The sequence below is a fragment of the Chiloscyllium punctatum genome, chromosome 6, assembly GCF_047496795.1.
Source record: "Chiloscyllium punctatum isolate Juve2018m chromosome 6, sChiPun1.3, whole genome shotgun sequence".
Classification (NCBI taxonomy): Eukaryota; Metazoa; Chordata; class Chondrichthyes; order Orectolobiformes; family Hemiscylliidae; genus Chiloscyllium; species Chiloscyllium punctatum.
In genome coordinates, this window is record NC_092744.1 from 1,970,837 (window position 1) to 1,986,954 (window position 16,118).

The following is a 16,118-nucleotide window of genomic DNA, read 5'->3' on the forward strand; positions in this document are numbered from 1 at the left end:
ACTGCCAATACCTTCTTGAGGAGGGGTCTAGGGAGGTGGGGGGGGGGGGGGGGAGGAGATGATGATGCCACAAGAGAGAATGCACAGAACCTGCTGAATCTAAAAGGGAAAACATCTTTCCACTCCAGGAAGAAATCATTCGAAGACTCTGCTCTGTATTTATCGCTGCCCTCTGCCTGGGTTAAAATACCAGGAGCAAATGAAGCTTTCTGGAGATCTGGAGGTGATTACATTAGGGTCGTGCCGTTTCCTTCGGTGTTTGAAAGTGGGTGAGAAGGAAAGTCTTTTTCGCGAGACTGAGAAGCAGGGGATAATTTCCAGGCGGACTCCCTTCTCTTTGGTTCCCCTCAATGGACGTGCATAAGAGAAACGCAGCACCTGTTCTCAATCTCAGCTAAATCCAACAACAAAGAACCCAAGGACAAACAATCTGACAGGGGGAAAAAATCCACTTGCTATTTTCCGGCTTTTGGTTTGCGCACTACGAGAATCAGCAGGACTTAAAGACTCATGCAATGTGTAGCAAGGAAGGATTGATTTGAAAACTATTGATGAGCAGAGCCCACGTTTCTGGTGTCGGAACAGAAAACCCTTCAAGCTTCACTGAGCTGAACAGCCGGGACGGAATAAGGCTTTCTGTAAAAGTTAATCAGTTTAATGCCTACAGAGCAAACAGTGGTCTCACAGCTCCAGCCCTCAGCACATGTGGGTATGTTTGCAGATTTTTTTTCCACATTGTCTGTTTTGAGTCAATCTGCTCCTGTGTTTCCTGGCTTTCAGTGAACTGCTCGAGGGCTGTAATGGCATTTCAGTACCAAAGTAAAAATTAACATAGATCAAGGTCATTATTTCACGGCTGGTCCGACAAAAAAAAACCTCTTATTTAAACATTGATTTACTGTTATCGATGGACTTCTTGTTTCATTCTTAAAAAACAAGTGCTGCAGCTGAAAGAAAAGGGAAGAGAGTGTGTTCTGTGAGAAAGGTCCTTCAGTGTTCAGAAGGTTAAGTGGAATCAATTCCACTGTTAACCAGTGACTAGCTGTATAGTTTCAATGAGAGTAAAAATCCAAAAAAGCTAATTTATATTTTTAATTAAAGCTATCATCATGTATTGCCTTCATAAATCACTTCCTTATTAACAAGCCAATAAATTATATTAATAACTCATCTTAGCTGGCAACCTGAACACAGTACATTTTCATATAGTTTTATGAATCATTGATGTTGATATCATGGCAGCATCAGCCAGTACCATAACTTTGTGCTGGAACCGTTTTAGACATTCATCCAGAAGCTCAATCTGTCTATTAAATGGGATTGCAGCCCATGATGCTCATGGACATCCTACATGCAGTTCTGACATTTACTGGAGAATCCATTTTGTCTGCAGTGTGCAATTTATTTCACAGCCATTACAGTTTGCCATAGGAAACATGCCTTTTTGTTAGTTTGCTTTAAAAAGACTTTTGCTTTGCTCTTGAATCTAACAAGGGAGTGGAATCAGAGTCTATTATTCCTCAAGTAATGTGCAGAAAATGTGTGTACTTCCAGCCAGGGTGTTCACATTCAATGTACAAAAATCAAATTAACTGGCACAAATTTCCTTCCTTTTTGATTATTAGTCCTTTCCACTAAGAGGAGTAAATGCAATAGTGTTTTCTTATCACTTCCAAATAGTTATGTTGTCTGTCCTGGTGTATCCCATTGGAGCAATGAGCAAGATGAGACAGACAGATGAACTTCAAACAGCACTTTCAGTTTTAACAGAAATAAAACAGCTTCCAGTCCATTTAAGAAAAACAAAACTCTGAATATTCAATTCTATCTTTCTTCAAAGTTGTAAATTGGAAGAAAAGATAATATTAGCAGGAGCTGCATGAAGTTTTATGCTCACAATAAAATAGACTCCAAGCTTAGCTCACATTCCCATCACAACTGGTTAGATTGGTTGACTTTTTAGATAACACACTGCACCAGGGAATTGCACTTACACAACACAGAGACAAAACAAACCTTTAAGCGTAATTGTGGAGTATTTGACCTTACTGGTGCGAGCTATGATGAGTTATGTGAATGTGCTTGCTCATTTAGTACAGCTACTCCTTTTTGTAACATCACAGAACGTGCTACTTCACTTCCCATCTGCTGTTTGAAGGAAGATGACTTCAAAGCAGGAAGATGCTGCCTTGAACAATTTTCTCCAGTTCATTGAAGACAAGGGACTGAGGGCTTATGATGCCTTGGTGATTCAGAATGCCTCAGACATTGCTCGTGAAAATGATCGCATGCGAAGTGAAACAAATTTGGCATACCTCAAAGAAAAAAGTGAAAGAAGATTGAGGCAAGAGGAAGCAATAAAACGGTAAATATTAAAATGTGTTTTGTGTCTGATTACCAATTAGAAGAAAAGTATACTCCAAGATCAAGGACATTTACAAAATAGCAGCAAGTGTTCTGTAGAGATATTTATAATAAATCATAGCATCATAGAAACTGAAGTGGAGAAAGAGGCCACTTGGCACATTCAGTTTGTACTGGCTGAGAAAACAGCCACATGGACTAATCCTATATTTCACTTCTGAGTCTGTATCCTTGTAGGCTATGGCTCCTTCACAAACATATCCCAATTCCTTTTCAATCTCTTGCGTAATCTAGCTCTACTACCCTTTCAGGCAAGGAGTTCTGAACCACCAGCACTCCCTTCTAATCATTCTGTCAATCATTTCAAGCCTATGCCTTAATTGTTGGTCTCTGCAAAGGAGAATAATTCCTTCCCATCCATTTTTGGCCCCTTTATAATTTTATACACCTGAATTAAATCTTCCCCAGCCCAGAAGGACTAAAGTCCAACTGATCAGATCTCTTCTCAGATTCTCCATTGCGCTGACATACTTGCAATTCCTTCTATATTGTTTAGCGCAATCACATTTTGCCTACAATGCTGTGACCAGAGCTGGATGCAGTACACTAGCTGTGGCCTAACTAGTGCTTTGGAGTGTTCCCATGCAACCTCCCTGCTTTTATATATTTTGCCCAGATCCTTAAAGGAAAATAATCCATATACTTTCTTAGCCATGTTATATCTCTGATTTGAGGGTGTGGTGCTGGAAAAGCACAGCAAGTCAGGCAGCATCCGAGGAGCAGCAAAATCGATGTTTTGGCCATAAGCACTTCATCAGGAATGCTCCTTTGATGTTGCCTGACCTGCTGTGCTTTTCCAGCACCACAGTCTCAACTCTGATCGCAAGCATCTGCAGTCCTCTCTTTCTCCTATTTCTCAGACTTGCAAGTTTGGGAGCTGTAGAGTGTGCACCAAGATCTCTTTGCAACTTTACATTCTACATTGTCCTACAATTGAAGGTATATTCACGATCTCCACTCTCTCACCTCCCCTTTCCATGTGTTAGCTCAGCCTTCTCTTGATTGAATTCTATATGTCACTTTCTGCAACATCACCACTCCATTGATATCATTCTGCAAGCTGCAGCTTCCTTCCTCACTTTCATATGCAGGACCAACTTCAGAATTATTTGCAGTGATGTCCTCAACATTTATGTCTAAACCCTTTTAGATATTGTGAGAAATAAAGCACTTAGCACATTGTCCTCCAGAATGCAACTGGCATGGCCTTCCAGTTGTAAGAACACTCACTGACCAGACTCCTTACCTCAGGCCTTGAAGCCAATTTTAGATCCAAATTCTCTGTTTCCTTTAAATTGCATGGGCATTCATGTTTCTAGTCTGCCATGTGGGACCTTGTGAAAAAGCATTGTTAAAATCCATGTGGACTACCTCAATTACACCTCCCTCATAATTTCTCCTTGTTACTTCCTCAAGTAACGTGATAACATTAATCAGACACAATTTTACCTTCACAATTCGATGCTGACTGTCCTTGATTGATCTACGCCTTTCCAATGATGATTAATTTTGATACTTGTAGATTTTCAGGATAATTTGCCCATGGTCTATGTCTGCAATTACAGGAGTTATCTCTTTCTTTGCTTTTAAACAACAGCACATTGTTCAAAGTTCTCCAGTTCTCTGGCACTCCACCTGTAGCAAGAGAGAATTGGAAACATGATGGAAAGAGGGTCCTCTATTTCCCCCCAGTTCTTTTCTTAAATGCTTAGAATACATATCCTCCAAGTAAAATTATATACATACCCTCCAGGTAAAATTATATACATATCCTCCAAGTAAAATTATATACATATCCTCCAGGTAAAATTATATACATATCCTCTAGGTAACGTTATATACATATCCTCCAAGTAAAATTATATACATATCCTCCAGGTAAAATTATATACATATCCTCCAGGTAAAATTATATACATATCCTCCAGGTAAAGTTATATACATATCCTCCAAGTAAAATTATATACATATCCTCCAGGTAAAATTATATACATATCCTCTAGGTAACGTTATATACATATCCTCCAGGTAAAATTATATACATATCCTCCAGGTAACGTTATATACATATCCTCCAGGTAACATTATATACATATCCTCCAGGTAAAATTATATACATATCCTCCAGGTAACGTTATATACATATCCTCCAGGTAAAGTTATGTTTTATTTTACAGGGCAAGAACAGGTTCTGCAATTAGATCACAAAATAATGTTCAGCTGCTGATAAGGTGCTTGTCAGAAATCACGCAACACCAGGCTATAGTCCAATAGGTTTATTTGAAATCCCAAGCTTTCGGAGCACTGCTCCTTCATCAGATGAAGCTGCCTGACGAAGGAGCAGTGCTCCAAAAGCTTTTGATTTCAAATAAACCTGTTGGATTATAACCTGGTGTCGCATGACTTCTGACTTTGTCCATCCCAGTCCAACACTGTCATCTCCAAATGGTAAGAAACTCCTCTTTGGCCTGTTCCTTTAAGACTACAACATCCAATTGTTATTAATATCCACATTCTCAGGTTGATTAAATGTTAGTTTAAGACCATTAGACCATAAAGACCATAGGAGTGGAAGTAAGACCATTCGGCCCATCGAGTCCACTCTGCCATTTAATCATGGCTGATGTGCATTTCAACTTCACTTAACCGCACTCTCCCTATAGCCCTTAATTCCTTGCCAGATTAAGAATTTATCAACCTTTGCTTTGAAGACATTTAACATCCCAGCCTCCACTGCACTCCGTGGCAATGAATTCCACAGGTCCACCGCTCTCTGGCTGAAGAAATGTCTCCTCATTTCTGTTCTAAATTAACCCCCTCTAATTCTGAAGCTGTGCCCATGGGTCCTAGTCTTCCCGCCTAATGGAAACAATTTCCCAGCATCCACCCTTTCTAAGCCATGCATTATCTTGGAAGTTTCTATTAGATCTCCCCTCAACCTTCTAAACTCTAATGAATACAGTCCCAGAATCCTTAACTGTTTATCGTATGTTAGGCCTACCATTCCAGGGATCATCCATGTGAATCTCCGCTGGACACACTCCAGTGCCAGTATGTCCTTCCTGAGGTGTGGGGCCCAAAATTGGATACAGTACTCCAAATGGGGCCTAACTAGAGCTTTATAAAGTCTCAGTAGCACATCACTGCTTTTATATTCCAACCCTCTTGAGATAAATGACAATATTACATTTATTTTCTTAATCACGGACTCAACCTGCATGTTTACCTTTACAGAATCCTGGACTAGCACTCCCAGATCCCTTTGTACTTTGGCTTTATGAATTTTCTCGCCATTTAGAAAATAGTCCATGCTTGTATTCTTTTTTCCAAAGTGCAAGACCTCGCACTTGCTCATGTCGAATTTCAACAACCATTTCCTAGACCACTCTCCTAAACTGTCTAGATCCTTCTGCAGCCTCCCCACCTCCTCAGTACTACCTGCCTGTCCACCTAACTTCATATCGTCAGTGAACTTCGCTAGAATGCCCCCAGTCCCTTCATCCAGATCATTAATATATAGCGTGAACAGCTGCGGCCCCAACACTGAACCCTGCAGGACACCGCTTGTCACCGGCTGCCATTCCGAAAAAAGAGCCTTTTATCCCAACTCTCTGCCTTCTGTCAGACAGCCAATCCTCAATCCATACCAGTAGCTCACCTTGAACACCATGGGCCCTCATCTTACTCAGCAGCCTCCCGTGTGGCACCTTATCAAAGGCCTTTTGGAAGCTCTAGAAAGATAACATCCACTGGGTTTCCTTGGTCTAACCTACTTGTTACTACTTCAAAGAATTCTAACAGGTTTATCAGGCATGATCTACCCTTCCTAAATCCATGTTGACTTGTTCTAATCCAACCCTGCGCTTTCAAGAATTTAGAAACCTCATCCTTAATGATGGATTCTAGAGTTTTACCAACAACCGAGGTTAGGCTAATTGGCCTATAATTTTCCAGCTTTTATCTTGTTCCTTTCTTGAACAAGGGGGTTACAACAGCGATTTTCCAATCATCTGGGATTTTCCCTGACTCCAGTAACTTTTGAAAGATCACAACCAACGCCTCCACTATTTCCTCAGCCACCTCCCTCAGAACCCTCGGATGTAGCTCATCAAGGCCAGGAGATTTATCAATTTTTAGACCTTTTTGCTTTTCTAGCACTTTGTCTTTTGTAATGGCAACCATACTCAACTCTGTCCCCGAGCGGCCCAATGTCTACTTTTGCCTCTCGCTTGTTTCTTATGTATTGAAAGAAACTTTTAGTAACATTTCTAATATTACAGGCTAGCCTACCTTCATATTTGTTCCTCTCCTTCCTTATTTCTCTCTTTGTTATCCTGTTTTTGTTTTTGTAGTCTTCCCAATCTTCTGATTTCCCAGTGCTCTTGGCCACTGTATAGGCTCTCTCTCTCTTTTTCCACACACACCTCTCCTCAGCCCTGCCTCTGGTAACCTTTCTTTTCTTTGGGATGAACCTCTGTACAGTGTCCTCAATTACATCCAGGAACTCCTGCCATTGTTGCTCTACTGTCTTCCCCGCTAGGCTCTGCTTCCAGTCTATTTTCATCAGTTCCTCTCTCATGCCCTCATAATTACTTTTGTTTAACTGTAACACCATTACATCTGATTTTGCCTTCTCCCTTTCAAACTGCAGACTGAACTCTACCATGTTATGATCGCTGCCTCCCAAGTGTTCCCTTACTTTAAGATCTTTTATAAAGTCTGGCTCATTACAAAGCACTAATTACAGACTCCCTTGTGGGCTCCATGACAAGCTGTTCCAAAATGCCATCCTGTAAGCATTCCATGAATTCCCTTTCTTTTGATCCACTGGCAACATTATTCACCCAGTCCACCTGCATATTGAAGTCCCCCATGATCACCGTGACCTTGCCTTTCTGACATGCCCTATCTATTTCCCAGTGCATCTTGCACCCCTGGTCCTGACCACTGCTGGTGGTCTATACCAAACATCCATTATGTTTTTTTTTGTCTTTGTGGTTCCTCACCTCCACCCACACAGACTCGACATCATCTCACCCTATGTCATTCAGTGCCATAGATTTAATTTTATTCTTAACTAACAAGGTAACCCCACCCCCTCTGCCCACCTCCCTGTCTTTTTGATAAGTTGTAAATCCTTGGATGTTTCACTGCCAGTCCCGAACCCCCAGCAACGACATCTCTGTGATGCCTACCACATCATAATTACTCATGATGATTCTTGAAGATTAAATAAGGTTTAATTGTCACTAGACAGCTTTTTATGTGAATCAATTACTTTTCTCCTAAACCAGAAAAAAAACAATAAATGTTTAAGTACTAACTGATCTTAAAAATCAGCTTCCATCTTGAACAAGTAGTGGTGCTTTAAAAGTGATATCTCAGATGTGACAGATGCGGATGTGGGTTATATTGTAAGGCTTGTTTATAATGTATCTGAATGAAAGTGGGTCCATGAGGCTATGGTGACACAGGCACCAGGAAAATCCCTTGAATCTCATAATGTCATAAAGTCATGCATCAAGCAGGATGCTGTATATTATGTCCTCACTGATGTGAGTAACAGTAATGCTTACTTATTTTATTATGAAAAATGCTTCTGAAATACAAATTGATGTTTCACAAAATGTTGAATGAAGGAGCTGCCTTGTGTGGAGAAGCCATATGTTACTGCCCAGTTTGTTCGATGTAATGATCACACTCAATATACACAAATGTACACCAGCATCTGAAGAATGTCAGATAATACTCCAAAATCTAGGCCGAACACTTTACCTCCAGCCAAAATCTACCTCCAAACAAGAAAAACAGAGTGACTAGTCATTCAGCTCTCTTGCTGTTGATGGATGCTATGTTATATGTAATGAGTTTGCAGAATTTGTCTCCATCGAAGCAGTGATTGCATTTCAAAAGCAGCATTACCTGTGAGAGTTTTGAGTGTTTATCAGAGATGTGGCTTAATGCTTATATTAAGCAAATGTATTCTTCCTCTTCCATTCATTGATGACCTAGATATTGCTGGGATGGAATATCTCATACTGTAGCCTGTAATAATTTATCCTTCAATTTAAACGTGTTTTCCATACTTTGTTGAAAGGGTTAGCTGACAGAGAGAGGCATTTGGCTCTGTAATGAATGATAGGAACAGAATTCCAGCTTTATAACCAATGAGATTTCAGGATTGAGGAAAATAAGGAGGTCTGGAACAGATTATGGAGGTGAAGTTGAATTTATATTGGGCACAGGCTCAACCTCAGTTGGAATATTGCAGCCAGTTCTGGGTGCCACAGTTTATAAAGGCATTAGATACAGGACAAAGAAGATTCATGAGAATGGTTCCTATCCAGATAACCGGCACAATGGGCAGAATGGCCTCTGACTGAATCATTACGATTTCAGGGAGGAATAACTTTAGTTATGAAGATATGTTGGAAAACCTAGGAGTAGGTTTCCTGAGAAATGAAGGTGAAGGTGGCATGTAGGAAGATGGTCACGGTTGTTCAAGGTCATCTCAGCTCCAGGACATCTCTGCAGGAGTTCCTGCGGCTAGTGTCCAACCACCTTCAGCTGCTTCATCAATGGCCTTCCCTCCATCATAAGGTCTGAAGTGGGCATGTTCACCGAGGATTGCACAATGTTCATGATTCCTCATATACTGAAGCAGTCCATGTTCAAATGCAACAAAATCTGGACAATATCCAGGCTTGGGATTACAAGGGGTAAGTAACATCCGCACCACACAGATACCAGGCAATGACCATCACCAATAATAGACAATCTAACCTCCTGCCTTTGACATTCAATAGTGTAACCTTCAGTGAATCCCTCACATCAACATCTTGGGAATTACCATTGACCAGAAACTCAACTGGACTTGCCACATAAACACTGTGGCTACAACAGCAGGTCAGAGGTTAGGAATATTGTGGTGAGTAACTCACCTCCTGACTCCCCAAAGCCTGTCCACCATCTGCAAGGTACAAGTCAGGAGGGTGATGGAATACTCCCCACTTACCCTGGATGGGGGCAGCTCCAACAACACTCAAGAAGCTGAGAAATGGCAGATGAAGTTCAATCTGAATAAATGCAAAATGATGCATTTTGGAAGATCAAACGCGAATGCTGAATATAGGATTAAAGACAGGATTCTTGGCAGTGTGGAGGAACAGAGGGATCTGGGTGTGCAAGTACATAGATCCCTCAAAGTTGCCACACCAGTGGATATGGTTGTGAAGAAAGTATGTGGTGTTTTGGCTTTCATTAACAGGGGGATTGAGTTTAAGAGCTGCGAGGTTTTGCTGCAGCTCTACAAGTCCCTGGTGAGACCACACTTGGAATATTGTGTCCAGTTCTGGTCACCCTACTGTAGGAAAGATACGGAGGCTTTGGAGAGGGTGCAAAGAAGGTTTACCAGGATGCTGCCTGGACTGGAGGGCTTGCCTTATGAAGAAAGGTTGACTAAGTTCGGACTTTTCTCTCTGGAGAGAAGGAGGAAGAGAGGAGACCTGATCGAGGTATACAAGGTAATGAGAGGAATAGATAGAGTCAAGAGCCAGAGACTTTTCCCCAGGGCAGGACTGACTGGTACGAGGGGTCATAGTTTGAAGATATTAGGAGGAAGGTATAAAGGAGACATCAGAGGTAGGTTCTTTACAGAGAGAGTTGTGAATGCATGGAATGCGTTGCCAGCTGTGATGGTGGAAGCAGAGTCATTGGGGACATTTAAGCGACTGCTGGACATGCACATGGAGAGCAATGAGTTGAGGGGTGCGTAGGTTAAGTTACTATATTTTATATTAGGATTAAACCGCAGCACAACATCGTGGGCCAAAGGGCCTGTTCTGTGTTCTATTTCTAAGCTTGACATCCTTATAGAGGATTACAAAATTATGAGGGGCATGCATTGGGTAAATAGACAAAGTCTTTACCCTGGGGTTAGGGAGTCCAGAACTTGAGGGCATAGGTTTAGGGTGAGAGGTGAAAGATATAAAAGAGAGCTAAGGGGCAACTTTTTCACAGAGGGTGGTACGTGTATGGAATGAGCTGCCAGAGGAAGTGGTGGAGGCTGGTACAATTACAACATTTAAAAGGCATTTGGATGGGTATATGAATAGGAAGGGTTTAGAGGGATATGGGCCAGGTGCTGGCAGGTGGGACTAGATTGGGTTGGGGTATCTGGTCGCCATGGACGGGTTGGACTGAAGGGTCTGTTTCCGTGCTGTACATCTCTATGACTCGATGACAAAGCAGCCCCAGTTGATTGGCATTGCATCCACTCCCTCCACCACCGATGCTCAGTAGTAGCAGTATGTAATGTGTACAAGATGCACTGCAGAAATTCACCAAAAATCATCAGACAGTACCTTCCAAATCCACAAATACTTACATCCAGAAGGACAAGGGTAGCAGATACATGGGAATACCACCCCCTGCAAGTTCCCCTCTGAACCCCTCACCATCCTGACTTGGAAATATATCACCATTCCTTCAGTCATGTTAACAACATTTATGGTGTATCTTGACAAGCACATGAATGGGAGGCAAACAGAGCGATGGAAACCACAAATGGGCAATAAGTAGCGGGTCCAAATAAGGATTAGAATTGGTGCAGGCTCGGTGGGCCTAAGGACGTGTTCTTGTGCTGTATTGTATCATTACTGCATCAAAATCCTGGAATTCCCTCTCTGAGGACGTCGTGGGTCAACCTACAGCACATAGACTGCAGCGGTTTAAGAAGGCAGCTCATCGGACGGGCAAGAAATCCTGGTCCAGCCAATGGTCCCACAAGTGAATGAAAAGATGAAATTTGACAAAGATACTCCAAATTATGGGAGGTCTGGAGAGAAGAGAAAGGGAGAAACAGTTCCCACCCATGATAGGACCAAAACTGGGTAAGAGTAATTGGTAAGGGAAGCAAAAGCAACATTTTAATTCAGAATGGCTAAGATCTGGAATGTCCTGTCTGAGACTGAAGCGTTCAAAGAGAATTAGCCAGATATCTGAAAAGGAATAAAATGTAAAATCATGGAGAGAAGGCAGGAGTGCTGTTCATTTGGAAAGTTCATGCAAACCATGCAGATGACACTAAGGTTGGTGGAGTATAGATAGTGAAGGAGATTGTCAGAGAACACAGCAGAATATAGATAGATAGATTGGAGAGTTGGGTGGAGAAATGGCGGAGGGTGTTCAATCCGGGCAAATGTGAGGTGATGCATTTTGGAAGATCCAATTCAGGAGATAACTATACAGTAAATGGAAAAGTCCTCTGGAAAATTGATGTGCAGAGAGAATTGGGTGTTCAGGTCCATTGTTCCGTGGCAAGTTCTTTCCTTCGAGGGTGGTGGGTGCCTGGAACACATTGCCAGTGGAGGTGGTAGAGGCGGGCAGGATAGCGTCGTTTAAGATGCATCTAGACAGATACATGAATGGGCAGGGAGCAGAGGGATACAGATCCTTTGAAAATATGTGACAGGTTTAGATAGAGGATCTGGATCGGCACAGGCTTGGAGGGCCGAAGGGCCTGTTCCTGTGCTGGAAGGTTCTTTGTTCTTTGCTCAATTGGGTTCCTTTGCACTGCAGTAGTTTGATGCTTCTATAATGTGGAAGGTAATTGTGATGCATCGATGATTGGAAGGGATGGGTTTGTGGAGTATTGCATTGGATTTAACATCCACTGTATCTTGGTGGGAGTGGAGTAGATAAGCAGTTAAAATTGAATAGTAAGATTTCCCCCTTCAATCCCAATAATCTCCAATTTTAGTGCAGTTGGTTTAAATATTTTTTTAAAGTTCACACCACCTTGGACCATCTGATGTGGGTTCACACACTGTGCAGTTTAAAGAGAGTTGCAGGTTTCGGATCCAATGTCAGTAACGAAATGGTGAGAGACTCCGAAATGGTGTGTGTTTTGGAGAGGAGTTTGGAATTGGTGCTGTCACACACATCTGGCCCCCTGGCCTTCCAGAGGGAGAGTCTGTGGGAGAGTCTGTGGGTTTGGAAGTGACGATGAAGGTGGGGTAAATGATAATGGTGCATCTTGTGGATGGTATACACTGCTGCCACTGTGCCCCAGTTCTGGAAGGAGGGAGTGTTTAAGGTGATGAATGAGTTGTCAAGAGCCAGCTGCTTTCTCCTGGATGATGTCTAATGCAGCCCAGATTCAGTCAGGAACCTTCGGCATAAACACCAACCAGGCCTTATATTATTACCATCAGGGCTACTAAGTCTTTTTAACTGCTTCTGATCATAGAAATCTCTAGGATTCACCTAGATCCTGCAAAGGATTTAGTTTCCCTTCCTAGCTCCTAGAGCAGGCAGAAACCTGTTCCTTGCCAATCACCTATAATTCCACCTCACACTTTAAACAATGTTCTGGTTGCCTATTCAAATGAAGTATTGAAATGAGGCCAAAGACTTTGAATACAAATGAAGCTTAGAGCTGGATGTCACCTCCCATTCTACTCTACTCTGGGTTCAAATCCACCCCACAGTCTGTTCGCTTTTTCCAATAACCGACAGGTATCTGTGTGGTAAGTTCACATTTTTCATGCTCTCATCGTATAAATAGTATAGTTTAAAAAAGACCAAAGTGATGCACTGTTCATATTACTGTATAAATAGCACAGCTGGTGGATAGCTGTCTGATGGGCCAGAATTTCTTGATTGTAAAGCAGTATAAATAGAATTGCTCATTTTGACACGCTGATATTTGTCATTGTGTCATCAGGCTACAGGGGGCGATTCTCTGGTTGTCAGCGATTTATGCAGCAGCTAAACTGCATTTTAAAAATGAGCAGATTTGTGATTAATTTAGATAGGCGAATGTTTGTGTACTTGCAATGAAGCAGAATAGTTGTCAAAAATAACTGAGGAAAAGTAATCCATTTCAAACCATTTGAAGACATAAATGTGGACAAATCATTGAGCCTTGTTGGTAGGCGTCCCCGATTTGTTAAAGGAAGCCAGCGCAGAACTATCTGAGATCATGGCACCAATTTTTCAATGTGTTTACAATCTATAACTTCTGTTCTCTGCAGGAGTTCCTCAGGCTAGTGTCCTTGACCCACCCATCTTCAGCTCTCTATCATAAGGTCAGAAGTGAAGATGTTCACCAATGATTGAACAATATTCATCATCATTCATGACTCCTCAGGTACTGAAGCGATCCATGTCCAAATGCAGCAAGATCTGGACAATATCCAGACTTGTGCTAACAAGTGGCAAGTAACATTAGTGCCACACAAATGCCAGGCTATGACCATCGCCAACAAAAGAGAATGTAAACATTATGCATTGACATTCATTAGCAATACTCTCACTGAATACCCCACTGTCAACTTCCTGGGGGTGATCATTTACCAGAAATTGAACTGAATTAAGCATATAAACACAGTGGCTCCAAGAACAGGTCAGAGCCTTGCAGCAAGTAACTCACCTTCCCCCAGTTCTGTCCACCATTGAGATGGCACAAGCCAGCAGTGTAATGGAATCCTCTCCTCTTGCCTGGATGGGGACACCTTTAACAACACTCAAGAATCTTGCACCATCAAAGGTGGAACCCTTTGAGCCGGTTCCACCATTCAGTGAGATCATGGCTGATCCACGGCCTAACTCCATAACCCTCCTTGCATTTGTTTAACAAAAATGTATCTACCTCAGATTTAGAATTAATAACTGATCCAGCAACCACTACCATTTATGGAAGAAAGTTCAAAACATCTGTCCCCCTTTGTGTGTAGCTGTGCTTCCTAACATCGCTCTTCAAAAGTCTGGTCCTAATTCTCAGAATATTCCCCGTGATTCTAGAATCCCCCATCAGTGGAAATAGATTTTCCCTGTCGTTTCCTGTCAATATCTTAAAGACTTTGATCAGATCACACTTTAACCTTCTAAATTCAGGAGAAAACAGGCCTAATTTGTATAATCTCTCCTCATGACAGACTGTCACTGCAAAAGAGTGATATATCTGCACCGTAACACTCTGATATATCCTGAACTTCAGGCATCATTCCTGTAAACTTCAGTGTACTCCCCCCAAGGCCATTCTATCCTTAATAGGTGTGGTGCCCAGAACTACTCACGGTACTCCAAGTGGGGTCTAACCAGGGTTTTGGATAATTATTACATAGCTTTTAGGTCCCTGGACTCCAGCACTGAGATAGAAACGACAGCAGTCCACTAGCTTCCCTGATTATCTTCCGCACCTGTTTCTGGTATTTTAAAGATCAATGCTCGGGTGGTTAGTACTCTGATCTATGGCATGGTGGCTCAGTGGTTAGTACTCTGATCTACGGCATGGTGGCTCAGTGGTTAGTACTCTGATCTATGAGAGATTGGCTCAGTGGTTAGTACTCTGATCTACGGCATGGTGGCTCAGTGGTTAGTACTCTGATCTATGAGAGATTGGCTCAGTGGTTAGTACTCTGATCTACGGCATGGTTGCTCAGTGGTTAGTACTCTGATCTATGGCATGATGGCTCAGTGGTTAGTACTCTGATCTATGGCATGATGGCTCAGTGGTTAGTACTCTGATCTATGAGAGATTGGCTCAGTGGTTAGTACTCTGATCTACGGCATGGTTGCTCAGTGGTTAGTACTCTGATCTATGGCATGATGGCTCAGTGGTTAGTACTCTGATCTATGGTATGGTGGCACAGTGGTTAGTACTCTGATCTATGAGAGATTGGCTCAGTGGTTAGTACTCTGATCTACGGCATGGTGGCTCAGTGGTTAGTACTCTGATCTATGAGAGATTGGCTCAGTGGTTAGTACTCTGATCTACGGCATGGTGGCTCAGTGGTTAGTACTCTGATCTATGAGAGATTGGCTCAGTGGTTAGTACTCTGATCTACGGCATGGTGGCTCAGTGGTTAGTACTCTGATCCACGGCATGGTGTCTCAGTGGTTAGTACTCTGATCTATGGCATGATGGCTCAGTGGTTAGTACTCTGATCCACGGCATGGTGTCTCAGTGGTTAGTACTCTGATCTATGGCATGATGGCTCAGTGGTTAGTACTCTGATCTATGGCATGATGGCTCAGTGGTTAGTACTCTGATCTATGGCATGGTGGCTCAGTGGTTACTACGCTGATCTATGACATGGTGTCTCAGTGGTTAGTACTCTGATCCACGGCATGGTGTCTCAGTGGTTAGTACTCTGATCTACACCATGGTGGCTTAGTGCTTAGTACTCCGATCTGCGGAATTGGGCCTCGGTTAATATTCTGATTTACAGCATGGTGTCTCAGTGGTTAGTACTCTGATGAACGACAGGGTTTCTCGGGGATTAGTACTCTGATCTGCGGCAGGGTGGCTCGAGGGTTCGTACTCTGATCAAGGGGACGGTGACTCTTTGGCAAATACTCTGATCTACAGCATGGTGACTTGATGGTTAGTACTCTGATCCAGGGCAATGTGGCTCAGTGTTTAGTACTCTGATCTAAGGCATGGTGACCCAGTGGTCCGTCCTCTGATCTACGGCAAAGTATCTCAGTGGTCAGTACTCTGATCTACGGGTAGGTGCTCCGTGATTAGTGCTTTGATCTACGGGACGGTGCATCAGTGGTTGGTACTCTGATCTATGACATGGTGTCTCAGTGATTATTACTCTGATCTACAGCACGGTGGCTCAGCGGTTAGTATGTTGATCTATGGCATGGTGACTCAGTGATTAGTACTCTGACCTACAGCATAG

At 42.5% G+C, this 16,118-nt stretch overlaps 1 protein-coding gene across 3 annotated transcripts in view; it reads left to right on the plus strand.

Annotated features, from left to right (window-relative positions):
• nyap2a (neuronal tyrosine-phosphorylated phosphoinositide-3-kinase adaptor 2a) overlaps window positions 1–16,118 on the plus strand; it is a 353,005-nt gene that overhangs the window by 409 nt on the left and 336,478 nt on the right. The window contains exons 2-3 of one of the 3 annotated variants that reach the window (XM_072571890.1): window positions 129–709; window positions 2,124–2,365. In XM_072571890.1, the coding sequence (XP_072427991.1) occupies window positions 2,163–2,365 (203 nt within the window). In that variant the 5' untranslated portion in view covers window positions 129–709; window positions 2,124–2,162. Of the gene's footprint in view, window positions 1–74; window positions 710–2,123; window positions 2,366–16,118 lie in introns of those variants that run through there. The other 2 variants (XM_072571888.1, XM_072571889.1) reach the window with 2 other exon arrangements.